A 21021-nucleotide genomic window follows, 5' to 3' on the forward strand; every position below is an offset into this window, starting at 1 on the left:
TTTGTATTCTCTTATCTGATCCGAGTTCAGCGTTACCTGTGAGCTGAAGAGGATACGTGGAAAATAGGTTCCCTACCAAGTGGCCACTAACAGAGAGGTGACACAGCACAGTGAAATGCTACCGGCCTTTGACTTCCTCCTGTGGAACAAAGTCTCTGTCATATATATGTACCAGAGTCTCTGTGTTTACCCTTTTGAATTCCCCCGTCGAGTTTGGCTTGTTGGATCAGATGCCTTGTCAAACAGATGCAAGTCAGTGAGACATGTCAGCTTTCTAGAAAAGAGCTGGATTAGTAACAATACCGATGGTCTGACTTCACATCTTGGAATCTGAGACTGCGCACCACATTTAAAACTGAAGTGCTTTGAGAAAAACATGGTTCAACATCATCCCGCGTTTGTGAAAGACCAGGCTTTTGCTGTGGGTTATAAAACAATTTCAGAACATTATTCTTTTAAAAGCTTGTAAACCCTGATTTAAATGCTTTGTTATAGCCTCATTGAGGCATTGTTAAGCTGTGAGGAACTCTGAACCAAATTTGGTGAGATAATTACTCAGGGGGGTGTCTCCAGATGATTCACTTTACGAGCTGACAGTGCAAAACTCTGGTCCGAAGAACACTTTGTCCAAGATATCTCCACAAATAATGAAAAGCGAGACAGTCTAAAGCTGATACTGGTCAGAATATGATTACCCATCACATGATGGCATTTGATGAGTGAAGAACGTCATGAAGAAGTCACCAAATGATGTCATGTATAGTTAAAAAATGCCTATTTTTAAGGTACATGTATCTCTGCATCAAATAGGACTACAGACATGATCTAAAGCTGATATAGATCATAAAACAATTTATGATCACACAGTAAGAATGACATCATCTAGTAGTGTAGTAATGCATTAATGTTTGCAACCAATAAGATAGGAGACAAAATGCTTTGACAGACACAGGATACTCGGGGAGGGGGGGGGGGGGGCACTCATGAAAACAACCAAGAATTAAAAGCAACAAGAAGACAGCATCACGTAAAAGCAGTCAATACAAATATAGAGAATAGCAACAATAAAAAGAAAAGGACGATATTACGTACAAGCAAATAGATAAATAAATAGAATAAAAACAATAAAACATAAAAAGATGACATCACACAAAGAAGAAGTGTGTCAACGTTTAAAGTATTTTTTCATAAGAAAATGTCTGAGATGAAGGGAGCAGCAATGGAAAATAAATTGAGGAGTCATTGTCAGAGTATAGAGTACGTGAGTTGGCATATTGTATATCAAGCAGTCGTGTTGTAATCATAGTCCCCACAATCTAAGATCACAATCTACGACATAACAGCTGACACCAGACCTGCGAGTATTGGGGCGGCCAACAGAAAAAAGTCACACTTGCCGATTACGTAATAGTTAAATTCAATGTGAAAGAGAAGTTACCACTGGGAGAAGTCCATCCAATGGTGTCAGTCTCTCTTGCACTTAGTCAGTCAGACATAGACATTCAGGCTTTTAGGGCTGTCCAGGCAAATGTAGCTACTTTTAGGAGGGTTAAGTTATAAACTTATTTTAAACAACCACCACCACCAAATGTCTGCTATCACCCAATATGGTTTGTATTCACATTAGAGGCATTAACAAACTCTGCACCAGCAACGCTAGCTCCTGACTCTTGAAAGCAATCTGTAGATACTTTATGGTTCTATGGTAACATTGAAAGTGGCACTACCCTGGACTTTATACATGTTAACTAAACATCAGTTACACATTGCAAGAAAAATTTGCTGAGCTCAAGAACACTGAGGAGGAGACGGCAGCCAAGGCAGAAGAGTCCAGATTAACAAAGCCAAGTTCTTGAGTACACACAGAGCCTGACTAATGGTCTGATACTGGCCTCTGATACTGGCCTCTGATACACTTGAGTGGGCTGGCCATTGATGACGTAAAAACTAGCCCTGCTGAGCATAAAAAAGTTTAAACAATTGTTTCTTTCACGTCTTTGTCGGTGGTTAGACTTGGTATTGCAGTCCAGAGCTCAGTCACTAACCTTTCTTCACTCTAAATACACCCAAAGCCTTTATGGTGATAGTCTTAACAACGAGTTGGATATCTAATTCTGCAGAGATTGCTTTTTTTCTTTCTTGGAAGATAAAAGCGTGAACTCAGTGAGCATGTCATCACGTTATGGTAACATCCTGGCCTCCAGCGACTCAGTCCTCCAGCGCACCAAGAACTCTGTTGGTCACCATAGAGACTCGGAACAGCAGAAAGAGAAGAGGCTTTTGTCAGCAGTGTTTGCATGGGGAGAAAGACTTCTAGGCCAGGGAGGAAAGTAGAGAGGGCTCTCACGCCTCAACAAGGAGGCCACGCTGACCCTGAAATACCTACACCCTCACTTTACATACACTGTCAATGGGGCTGGAGTGGAATGAGAATGTGTGTGTGTGTGTGAGTGCATGAAATAGCAGTTTGTCCTCTGCTTGTAGATGTGAAAATGTCAAATAAATGATGAGATAATAGGACCCTAGATGAATGGGTGTGCAAAGATAGGAGGCAAAGTTTAATTTAATGAGGTTCTTGACCAAACATGAATAGTTGCTGCCATTTCACTCCTGTGAAGTAATCTGCACTGCCTGCTTTTTTTGTGAGAGAAAATGAGTTTGCTGGTCAGCTTTTAATCGACAATCCATTGGTTACACAAGACACTGATTTACCACATTTACCCCATGGTCAACAACCCTTTTCACCCTGTGTGCTCCGTCTTTTCACTCTTTAAAACCTGGATCCTTACGCTCAGAGTGACGGCCATGGGGCAGCTCGGGCAGCTCTCATCTTTCCAAAGGATCATTTGTTCTTCAGTGTTTCACAGCATATCTTATCACTCAGCTCATATAAGCCTTTGAAAGGGCAATTAATCTGCCACTTTGTTAGGTCAGGAGTAGTGAATGTTGTAAATCAAGATTACCTCGATGTTACTCAACATGGCTGCAGTTGGTTTATTCCGTTGACTGAATGTTTCCAGCTATGGTATCAAACCAATTCATTACATGTGGACTTCTTTAGTACTGGTGCTGCAACCAATGAGTGTAATATTGCGTCTCAGGCATTAACATGACTACAAGCATTTTGCTTATGTACTAATGCAAGGATGAGTTGATTAGTCATGCTGTTGCTTGAGCAATACTGGACTTTACAAACTTAGTACATGTATAAATATTTCATTATATTCTTTCAATTTTTAAAATACCTTCCACCATGTTCTAAGCAGGACTGTTTTTTAGAGGTCAGGCTCATGTGATTTAAATTTTATTTTTAAATTACCACAAACTGTCCAAAGCTTTTTTTGTACTGCAGTTTAAGTATTAATCGACATATACCAATATTGATATATTTAGTAGTGGTAATATCAGCCGATATATATATCGAGCTCGTAAATCTTTAAGTTGATGGGCAGAAAGATAATTGATAATTGATAATTAACCATTTAGGTAATTTAAAGTGTGGTCAGGCACGTTGTTGGAGCATTTTCTTGAGCTAGTGGAAAGCGATTGCATATTTGATCAACAATAAACTGGTCTGAAGTCAGTGATGCAGTATTTCACTGTTAATATGAAGCACATTATAAAGATAAGTAATATGCACCTACGTAGGTAGCTGTACAATGTGCAAACACTCTGCTGGTTACACACAGACGGTCTGCTTGTGCACAAAGTGAAACAATTTCCTCAGCAGGGAAGCCTTGTCTGTTATTACATGGAAAATCTGCTTTATATTAGCAATTGGCGCACCTGACTTTTACTAAATGGGAGATGGTATTCTGAATTGTTTGTAAGCAAGATTATACAAAAACAACTGAACATATTGCGAAGAGCCATTTAGAACCATGCTCCTCATGCGGCAACCGTTTCCCCGCTGTTAAACCAAAGTGGATTTGAACACATCCTAAATGCACTTGAGCCATGCTGTTTGGTCCATGAGCATTGCAAATAGAAGCCCTTTGTGGTGACTGGACATTGCTGTGTGCACTGAACATTTTTTGCAAAGTAATTTTCTGGATTTTCAGATATTTTATTGACAATAATTTGGGGGATTAAACCACCATCCTTAAACACTGTGGTGAGACTGTCCTGCCCTAAACAATTACTCTGTTGAACAGAAGTATTCAATTGAAGTACTTCATTGACAAAAATGAATTAAAAAGTGTAGCTTCATTTTCCTTTTTTATTCTATTTTGTAATGTAGAAATTGATAATTAACAGCAACAGTTAAAACGATGTTAAGATTATTTGTTTTATTTTATTGTTTTCAGAACAGTCTCAAATATATGTGCCTTTATCTATATTTATATAGAGCTTTTCTAGTTCGGATGACCACTCAAAGTGCTTTACAGTACAGTTTTGCCATTCACCCATTCACACACACATTCATACGCAATCTATGTGCGGCACTTTCTCTATCACACATCACTCATACACTGCCAGTACAGTGTATCTTGCCCAATGACAAGAGATCGATCCGCCAACCTCATGTTTTGTGGACGACCCACTCTACCTCTTGAGCCACAGTTGCCCTATTATCCACAACAGACTTCATTAAAGTGCTGTTGGCATCATCTGACCGAGATCATCACTGCCTCATTGTTTTCTTGGGGACATACTCTAAGCAAAGATACTCTAAAATAGCCTTAATCATTGCCCCACAGTCCTTTCCTAGGATTTATTTCTTAGAATTTAAGAACAAGAAGACATACATTCATTTTCAGCATTTTTTGTTTAATCAAGACTTTGGAGCCATCACTACTATGATCTGTTTGATCCCCTCAGCATTGACTGGACCGTGAAGTTAAGCTGTCCAGTGAACGCCTGCAGATCCATCCAGATTTTATCTGTGGTTTTGGGATGACAGGGATTATAATTCCATTTGGTCCAAGTAATTAGTAATAGTGTCTTTGAAGCCTTTTCCCTGCTGAAAGAATTGACAAGACTATATTTGGCGGTGTCCTCAAGCTATAGCGTCAGGCTGCTTCTTTGTTCATTCAGAAGTTTCGAAATTGAGAATCCAGCAAATGCGATGTGTTCTGAAATATGGACATTTTAGATACTTAGTGTCACCCTTTTCATTTCCAGTCAATCTATACAAGATTCTGTGAAGCATCCATTTACAGCTGTTTATCTAGGACTGGGTCATGGTGGCAAGGGGGTCCACAGATTTTCCTCTTGCCTTCCATTCAACCCAGCTTCTCCATGGGCAAGCAGATTTTTCCGAGTATACTTAAACGGATAGTTCAATGAAAAATGAAAATTCCCTCATTATCTACTCACCACTATGCCGATGGAGGGGTGGGTGAAGTGTTTGAGTCCATGAAACACTTCTGGAATCTCAGGGGCAAACAGCATTGCGGCAAAATCCAATACAATTGATGCCAATCGCGACCTCTTCTTCAGACGTAATAAATGTCTAAAAGCCTTAATGTCCGCTGATATCTTCCTACAAGGGGCATTCACGGACCCGTGTGGCTACGTCCACTAGCTTCTCTACTTCCGGTGGAGGACATTTAGGCCCAAAACACATAGTAAATGACCTCGTTTCGAGTCGAATACGAATGTCGGGGCTTGAAGAAACTTGTATGACACCACACGAGCAGTATGGAGGCATGTTCTGTTTTTTCTGTTGTTTTATTACGTCTGAAGAAGAGGTCACCTGGGCTAAACACTGTTTACCCCTGAAACTCCTAAAGTGTTTTGTGGAGTCAAACACTTCACCCACCCCTCCATCGGCACCTTCACTAGCATTTGCATGAAAAGGATAACCTGGACTTCTGCAGTACTAAGCCTGCTATACTGAACTTCATCTGTTGGCACCTTGCTAATGGCTAACAATGGTACCAGCAAATGTTTCTCTTCATAATATTGTCGTAAAATGTTACTTGACATTAGCAAAATGCTAATCTTTGGTAAAGGACCTAAGGACGCCAAGGAGGTCATGTTTAACTCATGACTGTTTGTTGATTTGTTAGTTTATTTAGTAGCAGGATTACACAAAAAACAAATTGACCGATGATTTATATAGGTTATCAGACCACTTTGTTCTTCCATTGTTCGACCTTGATGGAATTATATGCTCTACCTTTTTTTATTTTACCTCATCTTGTTGTTTGAACTTTGGAAAATTGGCCCACGTTATTTTCTCCATTACACTCACACACTCCACCAAGCTTTGGTGTGACAACTATTCTCCACTCCCTTGTGGTTCTTGTTGTAATTGTGGTTAAATTGTGTTTAGAATATAGAATGTTTAAGAATAATGAATCTTAAACTCACTTTAGTTGCATTTTGAGCAGGGACCATGTCTATAACCACGCACACACACACACACCGCAATATAAACATGACTTCATACATATTGTACACAAGGCAGGTTCCTCTGTCAGTAGAGATGAAGGCTGTTGGATGGAAGCTGCATGTGAAGAAACCACTTCCTGTTCTAGTAGCTAGTTGCTATAGAGCTGAAGCTACATTGTTTGTCTTTGTCTCAGCCAGTTAATGATAACCACAATACTGCATGCAGTGGCAGTTCTATGTAGTGTAGTGTGTGTGTGACTATGTAAGCTAATACCCTCCTCAGGCAATAAACACAAAGCTATATCCTAATCCAGCAAGTGCATAGTTCTTCTGTATGTACAGTTTGGACGTCACACAGCAAAATACAGTGGAGGATCACATGTGTCACAACACATTGAGCTGTCAGGCAAACCTGTTCGGGTGGTGTTACAAAAATAGCTCAGTTTGTTGACATGGGGCAAGCACCCTGTATCTGTAGAACATCAAATCATGTGTTGGGGTATAGCCGTGTTTCCCTTCTGTAGAACTGAGCCCAGAGATAGCTATTTAAATTTTCACACCACACTCTATTAAGTGTTTTCGCACTCAGTTCAAGGTCCTCCCAACAAGTCAATCTTCACGATACCAGGTTGGAGCATAGGACCCGATGTTTAACTACAGCAAGCTGTAAAACCATTAACCTTTGATATTCAATAAGCTTAGGGAATGTTTACTGTGGATGGTGCTTTCACTGTAAAACTAGGCTAATGCTGCAGTCAAACTGTGGCTGTTTGGAGCAGTTAAGAAACTAGATGTTGTTTCTATGACGGTACATATGTGTTAAGTGTCATCCACTGAGTCTACAACCACACTAATACGTGTAAGCTTCAAAATGCATCACTTTTGCTACGTTAACAACTGGTGTTCACACTACAGCTCTGGAGCTGCTAAGCCCCTGAAAGGTACACTTCTGAATCATGTTTGATTCCTAATTGGATCGGTCACAACGTATTATCCATTGATTTATCACACATCTAACGCATTATCTTGGATAATGAATTACAAGCATTGCTCACACTTTCAGTAACAGTAATAGTCGATTCTAGAAATCAGTGTTCCTAGATTTTTGGCATTGCTGTTCCTTGTTCTTCGTCTTTTCTGCTCGTTGTCCAGTGTGAGTGAAAGGTCATGTGATAGACATGTTAGTATGGATGGAGATTATTTCTGATAAGGTGCTGTAATGGTCATCTGGACAGAGGTCAACTTAGTTTGTTTAAAACATTTATAAGAGCTGGCTGGTTTGTTCGTGGTGACCTCTGATCTCCCTGTGGAGGCAAACCACAATGGTTTTTGTTTTTTCCAAATTCCCATATGCCACTGACCTGTCTGGGTGTCAGCTGGGATTGGCTCCAGCTCCTGCCGCCACCATCAAAGGATGAGTGATATAGAGAATGGATGGATTACTTTTTACTTTTACTGGCTGATCCTTACAGACAGCAGTGTATCTCATTCCCTTGTGGTAGCTTTGTGATAGTCATAGCTACATGCTACTTTTGTGCAGCGGCCTTACAGATTTCCTTGTTTTTTCTGACTGACAAGAAATAGTGTACAACAGGTCAGTTGATGTAAATTGAATTAAAAAAATTTAAATAATGACATGCTTTCAGGGTCTTTTATAAAGCAGCCAGTCAAATTGCCTGCTGAGTGGAGTGTTAAGTGTACACAAATACTCTCAATTGAAGAAACACACTGCTCGTGCATCTGCAGATAGTAGAGTTGGTCGTGGCAGAGGTCGTGTGGCGGTTGACAGAGTGAGCACTTGTCCCTCGGAGCTCATACACCTCAGATCTTTCATTAGACCTGACAGTCAGAGTATTTGGCCATCAGGGCTACAATGCTGTGCTTGTTTGTGAACTACAGTTTTTCTTTACCTAACATGTCTGTACTATATGTGATGCTTCCTGTCAGTTTAGATGCAGGGTTTCTTATCTCAAATGTCAAGGATGGAAAACAGCTGAACATAGTATCACTTTGACCACTTTTTTTTCCTAACCTCTCTACACTGGATATTACATAAGATTCGCATTTACTGTAGGTATTATTCAATGTTGTAGGGGATGGAATGCATATTTATGTGTATAGACAAATAATAAATCAATAATATAAATAAGGAATACTTTACATTTCATTCAAAGAGCAAGTTTTTACAGACTGTGAGGGAAGTTGAAGTGTAAGCATGGAGAGATATGTGAAGAAAAATGCTGCATGACATGAAAGAGACAGGTGTCGTAAAACAACAGGTTAGTTTCCGTACTTTGGTCCATGTGATGCACAGCTTCAGCAGCAGAAGCGGGCTTGAGTTCAGCTTATGTAGTCAATTTAAAATGGCTGCAATGTGTTTCAAAAGTCACACTGCTCAGGCAACTGGTCTGTACTTTTCTAGTTTTGTCTAGTTTACTGTATTAGTTTTTAATTTTTTCATTAGTTTTTTGCCATTCACACACACATTAACACAATGCGTCTATGGTCAGCACTTCTATTTCTATTTCTATTTGTGGTTCAGCATGCTGAATGGGGAAAACTGGGATCGAACCATCGACCTTCTGGTTATAGGACGACCCACTCTACGCCCTGAGCGACTAAATCTGAGCATAGTCATGATACGTATGTTTTCAGATTGTTGAATATTTATAAATCTTCTGATGCAGAAGTCATAGATTATTATCTCTATATAATATTGCCTCAGGAAGGTTTTTCAATGATAGTCGTTGTTGTTCATTACATCCAAAAGAGTTGTTGCTCATAGCTAATTTAACACATTTGAATGGTGCCAACTTTATCCGGATGAGGGCAGTTCTGGTTAATGAAAATATATAATAAGAATAAATGCATGGTGTGTATAGGTTGAGTGGCCCTGCACTATTTAGTGCTCAGAGCATTCTCTGTATCTCAATGTGCACTGACATATTGTACATCACTGGTATTTAACAAGTAACATTATTACATGGGTAACATACCTTTAGCTATAATACACTGGTGGCCAAAGTAGTATGTTCCACTGGGTAACACTTTCTAACAGCATGTACGTGACAAAATGTAGCAAACCATGAAGTGGCATACCACTCGTCAACATGGTAAGAGTCAGTATGGGCAACTGATTACTGCACCACTACAACCTTCGATGTTGGGATCGTCTTATCATTGTTGGCCAGTCACATATTATATTACAGAAGTATTTCAGATAGACGTTGGGTGTGGAAACACATCCTCTATGATATGTATCCACAGAAGAGGATTGCTTCAGCAATAAAACACTGAAAATAGTTTCAGAGTTAGCATGCGGAAGAGACTCTGCTGACTGCTGGACTTCACCCCGTGGTGTCATTATCATACAGCACCCGCTGTCGCTGCACTGTTTGAATATGTGTGGCTCTGCTGACAATGTGGTTTTCCTGTGCGCACTGAAAAATCAGGTTTTCCAGTGTGTCAGAGACAGCTGCTGTGAAACACAAGAAAAAAACTCAACATTGACTTAGTGTTGCATTGTTTGAGCGGTACCGAAATGATCTGTGTTTAATCAGTTCTCAGCTTCAATAAAAAAGCACCACAGTCTTTTCATACTGAGGCCAAATGCAAGGGAGGCAGCAAAGAACAAAAGGCTGCTCTATACAGGCAGAGACACCTGCTGGCCGAATTATTAAAGGAGTCTGTGGTGAAAGATATTATTTCAGCTCTGCCAGTAGACAGGAAGATCATGACTTGAGCCACTTCTCACTGAGGATCGTACAGAAATTGTCAACAGTTTTGAATCTGATCAGTAAGAAACCCGGCCTGGTATTCTCCCTGAGCTTCTCTCACTCCCTCCATTATCCCTCCTCCACCTCCCTGCTGGGTGCTGTCACAACGCCCGGGACCTTGGCCCGTTAGGACTCTCTGTACTCAGGCTGACGAAAACAACAGACTTTATCCAGTGGGGAGAGAGTGAAATCTGACCAGCAACATATGTCAGCTGTAAATCCGAGGCACAGACCTACCTGAGCATATCACTCGCATGGAGAGAGAGAGAGAGAGAGAGAGGGATTAAGGTGAAGCTGGTAGAATTATGGAGATGGGAATCAAAGATGTCTGTATCCCGTGTTTCCTCACAGTTTGCTTCTGTAGATTGTTCATTGATTCACTGGCAGAGAGGCAAAGCTAAAGTGTGAGTGAAAGACAGAGGTGGCAGTCTATCTGTGGTCATCTCCTGTGCCACAGGCCGATTCTCTCCTCACCTGTGGTGCAGTAACTGGATTAAAGTTTGCTCGTTCACCTTAAATGATGGGTTCAAATACTCTACAGCAGCCAAGAAGTGCTCATTAGATCAGATGTCAAACATGCACGAGGATAGCAAATTAGCATAATGAATGCCCCGATAATACCATACAAGGCCATGCACTAGTGCACACTAGTGTTCATTCATGAAAATATCATATCAATATCAAAAAGTAAAGAGAAGTCAAATTGATTTTAGAGATCTAGGAAAGCAGTGGTATTGATGCTGTTTGATGGGTCTCACTGTCACTGAAATAAAGAAGAAATTGTGTGAGATGAAAAAAAATGTCTCGCCACAGAAAGGCGATAGAGTAAAGTTGCTGATATAGATAAAAAAATATTTGCAAGTAGAGTTGATGGTGCATTGTACCTGTAAGAAGAACTCAAAATGTGAGAAAATAAGTAAATGCGACAAGTGCTCCTGAATTGACTGTTGCAGCCCCTTACCAAGAAGGAGGTATATGCCTCTGCTTGTTGCAGAACGAAAACTGTAGTGTACAGCATTGTGTACCTTGCACCTCACCTGTTATATCATCCTTATCTTCTTCATTAACAACCAGGAGTTACGTGGGTTTTGTCATAAATGTGTGATTCCATCCAAAGGTCCCAAGATCGACCTGCCCCACCCGGGGAGCTTCAGCAATCATCACCTACCCTGATTTCATATTAACCTCTGTATCATTGTATAAGCCATGTTGTGAGTGGTTGTGAGGGAGTGCGTCTGCCTTGAGTCAGCGCTGAGCTTGCGGTGGCTGATCTTCATAGTCACTCGGCAGAGAATCATTGACAGATGTGCCACTGATAGAGGATGTTGGACAGATTGCTGTGGTTTTTATCAGGTGATGGAAGTGCAACAGGTGGTTGGGGAGGGTCATTTTACCAGGGCATCCACTGTTACTGCACATGTCAGCTGTAAAAAGGTTTAGAGGTCGTTTTTTTTACATAGCTATGGAAGTTGCTGAACAAAATGGCGTTTCTCTTATGTGCAATAAACAGAACAATATACAATATATAAAGAACAATAGATAAAACATTAAAAAACACAACAAAAATGTAAACACAGCACAGAGCTATAAGGGTTTAAAGGGTATCTTAAGGTATACATAGTCGTTAATAAATAGTATTTTACTATAATATAGTAATACTATAACTGTCAAACTTATGGGATGGCAAGTCAACTTATAAACCCTGCGCTTGCACTCAAGTATGCTGCAGAAGTTAATTCTGAATTCTGATTTCATCGGACCAATCAGTGAAATATGTGAAAATTAAGATCAGACAGTAATTTGTTAAATCTCATTATTTTTGTTTAAGTATGTGTGATATTGACTGAGTGACACATTTTATTTATTTAGTCCAAAATCACAAGTTATAAGATGGTTACCATCATCTTATAACTTTTACTTCTTAGTTATGACGTGATTTAGGTGGTGATTTGAATTAATATCATAATTATTTCATGGTTCTGACTTTGCGTCTTGTGTTTTTCACTTACCTTATAGTTTTGATCTGCTATGGCTTTTTTCATTTTTACACACATGGCGTTTTTTCATTTTCTTAAAAAATCTTTTTCTAGCAGAGTACATTTTTCCAGGAAATGGTAAAGAGCCTCTTAAGAAGGTCTATAAAGGGCCACTGTGATGTCAGAAAGAGGACGGACGTATGAAGTTGGAGCCTGGCTAACGCTATCAACTATATTTAGACTATTTTATGTCAAGAGTCAGTAAAACTCTCTACACCTTGAAATGAACTGTCTTACTGACATTCTGCTGTGTGTGTGTGTTTGTGTGCAGGATGAGAGAGGTGGGCTGCGGCCTCGTCTCTGCCTCCTGAAGAAGGGAGCTAACGGCTATGGCTTCAACCTGCACAGTGAGAAGACTAGACCGGGCCAGTTCATCAGAGCTGTGGACAATGACTCCCCAGCAGATAAAGCCGGACTCAGACCACAGGACAAGATCCTCCAGGTACACAACACACAACACGCTCTCCCACTACTGTGTGTGTGTGATTTCTTATGATTGTTTGTGTATCAGCTGTCGTCCTATAACAGCAGGGGGAAACTGCAGTGTTAGGAAACAGAGAGTGTATATAACGGGAATGTGCGTATGTTTCTGTGTGTGTCTTGTACGTAAAGAGTGATTCTTGGTGTGCGTCTGATGCACATCGCAGGTTTCTCCCTTGCTGTGTGAGTGTGTGAGATGACCAGGTCTCCTGGCCACGTTGAACAGGCTCAGAGTTAATCCACTTAATGTTTCTGTGGGCCGAGTTACAGTCTGCAGGACCTCTCGAGTGCGGGAGAGAAGCAACAATACGAGAACTGGACGCGTACAGTCGTGGTATAATCCTGTATGCGTGCAATATTCGCATCGACATTCAGCAAACGGGACGTGGTGGGGGCTTAAGAGGTGGATTTGGGGAAACAGAATGCTGAGAATGCGATGAATTCTTTGCAGAGGTCATGGGTCACTTGAGATGAACATAGTTCTGTACCAGCGTGGGAGCTGGTGAGACTGAGACGTTCCTGACGGTATTCCCACCTCAGCTCTGCCTCCCACTGGAATTCCTTCGACACTTATCTCCCTGGATGCTTGATTAGATCCAACGCTGGGAGTAGGCTTGCACGCCACGCCCTGTAATAACAAACGTGCCAGACATTTGCCAGCACTGGTTGGGGTACCATTACTTATATCTTTACTTTGAAATATAAGGATAAATCAACCTGCTTCGCCTTCTCCTTTATGTGGGAGTTAGGATCCTCATATTATTTATGTTCTATGTTCCAAGAAACTGGAATATCTCCACCAGTGAAAGCAGACATCCCTGTCCTCATTGTGTAGGATCAGCTGGAATGGAATATATTAGACTTCTTTGATATTATAGAAATATAATTCAGGGCCTGAAAGGAACCCATTTTTATTGCACAAGTAATAAAGATTTAGTTTTTTTGTGTTGTTATTTTTATGACACAAGAAGACATTTAGACACAGCAGAATGTTACATTAAATTCTGTTGTGAGGGAGCCAGTGGTGAGAGTGGGAGGCCTCATTCAGACTCCTTCTCTTTCTGACTGGTCCTGTTCAGACCTGGCACTGTATCCGTCCTGAGGTATGTCTCCTGTGACCATTTGTGATTGGAATTTACTTCCTGCTCTAAATGCAAATAAACATGTTTTCAGTGTGTGTGTGAGCGTGAGCGCGAGCTGTGTCAGTGTCAGTATGTGTTATTACAATAAAAAAAAAAAAAATTCATTTGAAAAGAAAATCGATATGTGACAATCAGTGGTGATATTCTGGTGGTGGCCACAAATAGATCACCGATAAAGATGTCAAGAGAGCTCTCAGTGATAAAGTGTCGATGTCAAACCAAAACATGTTACCTCTACATGACCATATATTTTATAAAAGATCACAGTGACCTTATATAAATCTGGAAATAAAGAGTATGTACATGGAAACTGCACTGGTTGGCAGAGGAATACAATCATAGTATTTGTAGTTATTTCTATGTTGAGATAAATATTGGACTTCTCCTCCTCTCCTCCTCTCCTCTCCTCCTCTCAGGTTAATGGATTGACTGTAGTCGGGATGCAGCACTCAGATGTGGTCGGGGCCATCAAGGCCGGAGGAGAGAAGACCCAGCTGCTGGTGGTCGATGCTGAGACTGAAGAGTTCTTCAAGAGATGCAATGTCCTGCCCACTGAGGAACACCTCACTGGTAATACACACACACACACACACACACACACACACACACACACACACACACACACACACACACACACACACACACACACAGAGACACACACACAGAGACACACCGACATGTTTTTGCAATTGAATGTGGATGAGGAGAGGCCTTTACGTTTTCTTTCCCCACTGTAGGACCTCTTCCTGAGCCAGTGTCAGAGAGAGCATCAGGGGACGAAGAGGTGAGGACCACTACACACACACACACACAAACAAACACACACACACACACACACACACACACACACACACACACACACACACACACACACGTGTTCCCTGACAGACAGTGGCTTGGAAATGCCGTGTTGATCCTCTCTGGACATTCCTGGTAGCAGATTAGGACTCCTGGTTAGTGTTGTGTGAAGCTGTCTTCATGTGCTTCCTGTCTGGTCTGGCCTGTTAAACTCTGCCACACAGATACACTCTGACTGACAACATTTAGGGAGAGACTGACACTGTATATTCAGTATGTCTGCCACTGTTAGTGGAAATGCATCATGTGCGTGACACATCTTCAGTTTCTGTCTTTGTTTATTTTGAGCTTTTACATTAAAATCATGTGCAACATTTATATTTGCCAAATTTTTTCATTTTATTATTATTTGTTACAGTGTCATTGATTTCCCAGGGAGTAGTAGCAATAGCAATTCATGGATCTTGATGAAAAACATCGGGAATATTTAGGGAACGGATATCTATGAGCGTGTGCGGTTTGGTGCACTGCTGAATTTAAGGGGACTGTTTGGGCCTTGGCATAGGTGAGCGCTCTTGCTGTTACTGTTATTGCCGTAATCATTTGCCGTTGTTTTGGTCATAATAGACACACCTCTGCTACCTGGGATTGTGGAGTGTCAATACTTCAAATAAACTCTCTCAAAGTCTACGTGAGGTATATCGTTGGTTTGTGTTGCAAAGTTTCTCTGGACTTGGTTAATTAAGGTTTGAGACGATCATATGGTAAAAGTCTGTTTCAGTGGATGTGATACTGAAGTTTTAAAGACGGACACTGATTCATAGATTTTTTGACACTCTGGTGCCGGAGAAAAATCTACAGAGAGAAAAAATAACCCTCATCAAATTAGCATCATTTTCATATACCTCTATCTATGTTCACATCTATATATTCGTTTATAAATAACTAAGGTGTATCACATGCAGACAGATAATAAGGTCTGATAACAATGGGTGTTGCCGCAGTTGTTTAGACTGACACTTTGATTGATGTGGGGGAGTTTGGAGGAGAGCAGTTAAATGTGATGCAGCACAGGCGGTTCTACCCTGTGGTTAAATCACATAGGCTCCTTCCACACTACTTTCAGTTTTAAAACGAGTTTCTAACGCTCAAAACAAAGAGCTGTGGAATCTCTGCTCGCCCCCCCCGAGTTAGTTTGACAACTCTGGGGCTGCGTCGCTGTATAGTCCTAACTGCAGTCACCTACTTGAGCTTCCTGAAAGGTTCCGATCAGTCATAACTCAACCACCAGAATAAAAGCAAAGTTGCTACCCATTCCTGTCAGTAACAGCTCCACATTGTTGCTGTGGGTCCAAGAAATAGAAATCCCTGCTCTTACTTTTCATTATTATTGTTCCTTGTTTGTAGTATTTCCTGTAACTAAGCAACCAACTGCAGAGTCTGCCAGTCTGCTTCCTGTTTGCACCACACACCCAGTGTATGTGAGTTGTCAGGTGATACATGTCTTCAGGTGTATGGATGGTATTTTAGTTTTGAAACGACATTTTAATACAAAAACCTATTCGCATGGATGTGCAGTGCATACTACATTTCCCACAGTGCAACTCTCAGGTTGCTAGATTCTTGTTGCCTTGTACTTCCCCGTGTGAAACGCCCTCAGTTACCACACACGCTCTGATGTAAACACTGTAGCTGCGACTAACTAGCAGTGACGACATCATTATGACTTGACTAAAGTTGACAAAAGGCGTGTGAAGCCACAGGAGGACGTGATGAGACACGTTTCTAGATGGCCTCCGTGATCTCGATGTGTGAAATCGGCGAAGAGCCCTTTAATTAGCAGACAGTGTGGTGTGACGTTCCACAGGCCCAGCAGGGTGAGTTTATCAAAAGTAAACACTCTGCCCCCCCCTCCCCTCTCCACACACACACACACACACACACACACAGACAGTGACAACATGGGAAAAGTGGATTGGCCCCTCTGGTGACATTGCGGCTGACCCTTCACCATGGCAACGAGAGCTCAGCTCTGTGCGTTTCCCCTCCCTCTGCCTTCTCTTTCGTCTGTGTCCTGGAGGATCATGGGATTGAAGTGGCTTTAACTCTGGAGGCGAGTTGGGGATTATGCAAATGAGACCACTAACGAGCGCTGTTCACATAGTCGCACACGCAGCCAGAATCTTACTCCGCCACAGCAGGAACAATCACTCATTCACCAGCAGTTACATAACCCAGCGCCCGGCGTCAACGCCACCTCTGACCTGAGATGTGTGTCTGTGTGTGTGTACGCGCCGGGGGTTCATCGGCTGCCAACATAAGCAGATGGGGCCGGTTGTTCCTTAATGCCAAGAAGAAACAGCTACTTCACGTTATTCATTCATGAAGCTGGACTGATGAAACTTCCCAAACTACCTCACTTCTCTTCTGTCAACTTGTCACGTCACCATCCAGTAGCTTCCTCAGATCTCCCTCGCACTAATGTTGGCAGAGCTGGGTTCAGGTCCGGGTTCAGGTTTTCTGCACCTTTTATATAGAATGAGCTCCGACCCACATGGTCCCCGTGGTGATTTTACACCTTTGCTATCTGATGTAATTGTTTTAATTAAGTCCCTGTTGTATTGCTTTTATTTATTAACTCCTTGCTGCGTTGCATTTATCTGCTGATTGTGAAAGTCTCCTCTTCTCTGGTCTCTCTTGGTAAAGAGATCAACATTTCCTTGAGACTGCCAGATTAGATAAAGATTAAATAATCTAAAATAAAAATATAGCAGATTCAATTTAATATCAACACTTGGTGCTGCCACTTGGCTCTTGTTTGTGAGTTTATGTTTTCGAAGAGCAGCTGCTTCTTCATTCATTCATACATGAAGTGAATCAAGTGTACTGTAGAAGAGCTCACGCACAGAACATGAGCAGGAAAGTGTTTATAATATGTCACCGTGTTTTCAATCCTGCTCACAGATAAGTGCTGACACAGAGTCTCAGCTTTAATAGGTGAGCTGCACACGTCAGGCCTCCTGACAGCTGGGCTCTACTGACCTCTGCTGGACAGTAGGACCAAGTAGAACTTACTTAGGATCAGTAATGGAGTGTTTTACTCCAGAAAATAATCAAAGGAAGGAACAAACAAATCCGTCAGAATGCTTAGTAGCAAGTGACCTGAGTGTCCTGAAAACCCCGGGTGTTAGAGGACCGACACAGACACAGATGCTGAATGTTCAGGTCAGAAAAGTCAGCAACGCTAAAAATGGCTGCAGTATGACACCTCCCCTCCATTGAGCCATTCTTCTGCTTTATGGCAGGAAACATATCAAGCCAATCATGTTGCAAGTAAGAATAAATGGGGGGGGGCACTCATCAGACTGGACAGACATACTAAATACTTACAAACAGATTTGACTGGTTATTCCATACATGTAGTTTTATCTCAACACTGGTCTAGTTGTTGTCCCAAAGAACAAGGGGACGTTGCTGAATTGGTTTGTGACTGTTGATCAGATCAGTGTTATCTGCTAAATAAAAATACACTGTACATTTTATACAGCAAATGTCCCTGTTAGATTTTGTTAATCCTAATTTAAATTCAAACTACTTTTATAGTCTCTCTTAGTCTCTATCAGAACGTTGACCATGTATAAAGGATGATACGGTAAATGGATTGTATTAATAGTAGAAAGTATATTGTATAGAGACTCAAAATGCCTTACACTACGAGCAACACAAAACCATTCACACACAGAGCTTTTGCTATCACACATCATTCACACACTCCTGGAACAGCCGTGAGGCTCAGTATCTTTCCCCAGGGCACTTCGGCATGCGGACTGGAGGAGGTGGGGCTCCTTAGATAGTGGATGACCCGCTTTACCCCCTGAACCACAGCCGCATTATCGATATTTCTCTTAGTGTCATCAAATCCCATGTGCAGAGCCAAAGCCAACCACAAATGTATCCTATTACTGTGATGCACTGGTTCGTTCATTGAACGCACACACAAACAAAGTTCTGCTACCAGTAATAAGTGTTTTTAAAGATTTAAAGAGAACTACTGAACTTTCTCAGTATGAGAGGCAACGGGGCAGGGAGTAGTAAAGCCAACACGTTGCTGGCTTTGTCTTTTATCGGGAAATAAAACAATAACAGATTTATATTCTAATCTCACCCTTACACACGCTACATATGAACACAGTGTCTGTCGTGTGTGTTTAAACAGATGTCAGCATTGATCAGGCCTCACGTGCCGGCGAGCCCGACGGCTTCCAGTGCCTCCTCCGACACCTCCCTGCCAGCAGCCAGCAGCAGCTCCCCACCTCCAGAGGTACAGTGTGACACTCTGAGGCTTTCTGTTTCTCTTTGGCACATTATTTGTGAATATATCCAATATTATTGTGATTGATTTAAAGAAATATAAATAAGCTACAGCAGAATGATAATGGCTGCAGCCAGGACTATCTCAAACAACACAGTGTAGGTCTGGCTATTTGAGACGAGGGCCAGAGTAACATATGTTGTTGACTAATGTGTGTGCGTGTGTGTGTGTGTGTGTGTGTGTGTGTGTGTGTGTGTGTGTGTGTGTGTGTGTGTGTGTGTGTGTGTGTGTGTGTGTGTCCAGGCTGAGAGTGACAACCTGGGTCTGAGTATGTCATTGGCTCAGGCCAGAGAAAAAGCCCATAAGAAACGAGCCGCCAAGAAAGCCCCGACCATGGACTGGAGCAAGAGGAACGAGCTGTTCAGCAACTTGTAAACATCATCTTCATCTTCATCGTCATCATCTTCAGTTCATTCTCCTCCAGACTCGTCCGTCGTGACTCCAGAGAGATAATCAGCCCGCCTTCTGTCTGGATTCCCTTTTTTATCACACTGTGAATGAACGACACAGTTTTTATTTAGAACATTTTAAACTCCCCCGTGTTGAAACAGTATTATTTGATGATTCTGTTGGTTTAATTATGGGTTTCTTCCACATTTGAATTGTCACAAACAAGAATGAATGTTAATATATTAAGAAGAATGTGGGAGAGAGAAAGAAAAGTAATGTACAGTTTCTCATATAAAAAAAAAGACCACGTCAGGAATAGTAGGAAAAATAAATTATTGTCAGAGTCAAGATATAAAATCTACACTTTAAATGAATGTCAGACCCTTGGTGTCTGTAATCAGCAACTAGAATTAAAGAGAATTGTTTATTTTGTTTCTGTGAATGAATGCTGAGCACGTGAATAACATTCCATGACGACGACACAGTCAGAACGTTGGCGTCTGAAGACGACTGTATAAGTTCTGTGCGGTTCGTCCAGTCCTATTACCCCCCCCCCCCCCAGGGCTTCTGCCATCATCATATGTGATTCAATGAAATAATTTTTTTCACCTGTACATACATGAATAAATGATTTTAAGAGGAAACAATATTTTATGCGACTCCAGATAAGTTTGTCCTGATTGTGATGAGATTTAAAGCTGCTCCGGTTGCACATGTGAAAATATGAAGGTTCAGATACTGATGGAGAATTTACTAACAGATACATTTGGATTTAATGAAACTGAGTCTGTTCTGTATTTTACATTCTGGACCTTGGAAACATTGGAAACGAGGGGCACTCAAGTCTTACATTTACATTGGATCAAAGAAGTGTTTCACATGACAGGGCTCAGTGATGGAGCCAGATTCTTTCACCTCATGATTCTGCTTTTTGGTTTTAAAGCCCACAGTTTAACTTTATGGTTCAGTCTCATCAGCTGTTTTGAATGTGTTTAGCTGTGATAAAGCCACAGACATGGGTGGCTGTGGCTCATGAGGTGTGTGTGTGTGTGTGTGAGTGAATGTCCTTTCAACTCGACTAGGGTGCTTTATAGACACAGACTATTCTCTTCACATTTTCAACTCGTGATAATTCATTTCAGAGGTGGATCCATGGGGGGGATCTGACCCAGGCTGAAGTCTGACTGGCCCCTGAAGTGCCCCCTTTTTTCTTTTGTAAAATGTTCCTATTTCCCCCAGCGAACAATCCATGGATCTTGATGGGGAAAAAAAACAGGCATATTTAGGGAACTGATATATGATTTGGTGTCGCGTAATGGTGGAGGTGTGCCCTCTTCTGGATGTCATTCAAGTATTAATTCAAACCTTTAATTTAGCCTTACACCATTGAGGTTTCCCTTGTGATGAAATGTCCATAGTTAATAAAAAAACTAATTTAAGAGGGACACGCTTCATCTAAAATCCACTTTACTTTCTATGTGAACACACCCAGACAAACAAACACTTCCTCAGTACAAATTCTCTCTTTTAATGGCTTCCAGGATGATACAGTGTTATTTATCAATAATACTATTAACAGTAAAAGTAACAGGCATCCTTTAAAACTGAACAGAGGAACAGATAGTGCTAAGACTTCGATGTCTCGGTGTCGAAATGCTTTGAAAACATTCCGACTCCCTGATAATGTT

At 41.3% G+C, this 21021-nt stretch overlaps 1 protein-coding gene across 2 annotated transcripts in view; it reads left to right on the forward strand.

Moving 5' to 3' along the window:
* The window catches only part of slc9a3r1a (SLC9A3 regulator 1a), a 20828-nt gene extending 1136 nt beyond the window's left edge, over positions 1 to 19692 (forward strand). The window contains exons 2-7 of one of the 2 annotated variants that reach the window (XM_034569899.1): positions 12423 to 12593; positions 14190 to 14343; positions 14511 to 14557; positions 18788 to 18905; positions 18992 to 19004; positions 19198 to 19692. In XM_034569899.1, coding sequence (XP_034425790.1) covers positions 12423 to 12593; positions 14190 to 14343; positions 14511 to 14557; positions 18788 to 18905; positions 18992 to 19004; positions 19198 to 19318 — 624 coding nt within the window. In that variant the 3' untranslated portion in view covers positions 19319 to 19692. Of the gene's footprint in view, positions 1 to 12422; positions 12594 to 14189; positions 14344 to 14510; positions 14558 to 18787; positions 18906 to 18991; positions 19005 to 19186 lie in introns of both variants that reach the window. The other variant, XM_034569900.1, reaches the window with a different exon arrangement.
* Positions 19693 to 21021: the final 1329 nt, after the last annotated feature.

This window comes from Hippoglossus hippoglossus, chromosome 19 (assembly GCF_009819705.1).
Source record: "Hippoglossus hippoglossus isolate fHipHip1 chromosome 19, fHipHip1.pri, whole genome shotgun sequence".
Lineage (NCBI taxonomy): Eukaryota > Metazoa > Chordata > Actinopteri > Pleuronectiformes > Pleuronectidae > Hippoglossus > Hippoglossus hippoglossus.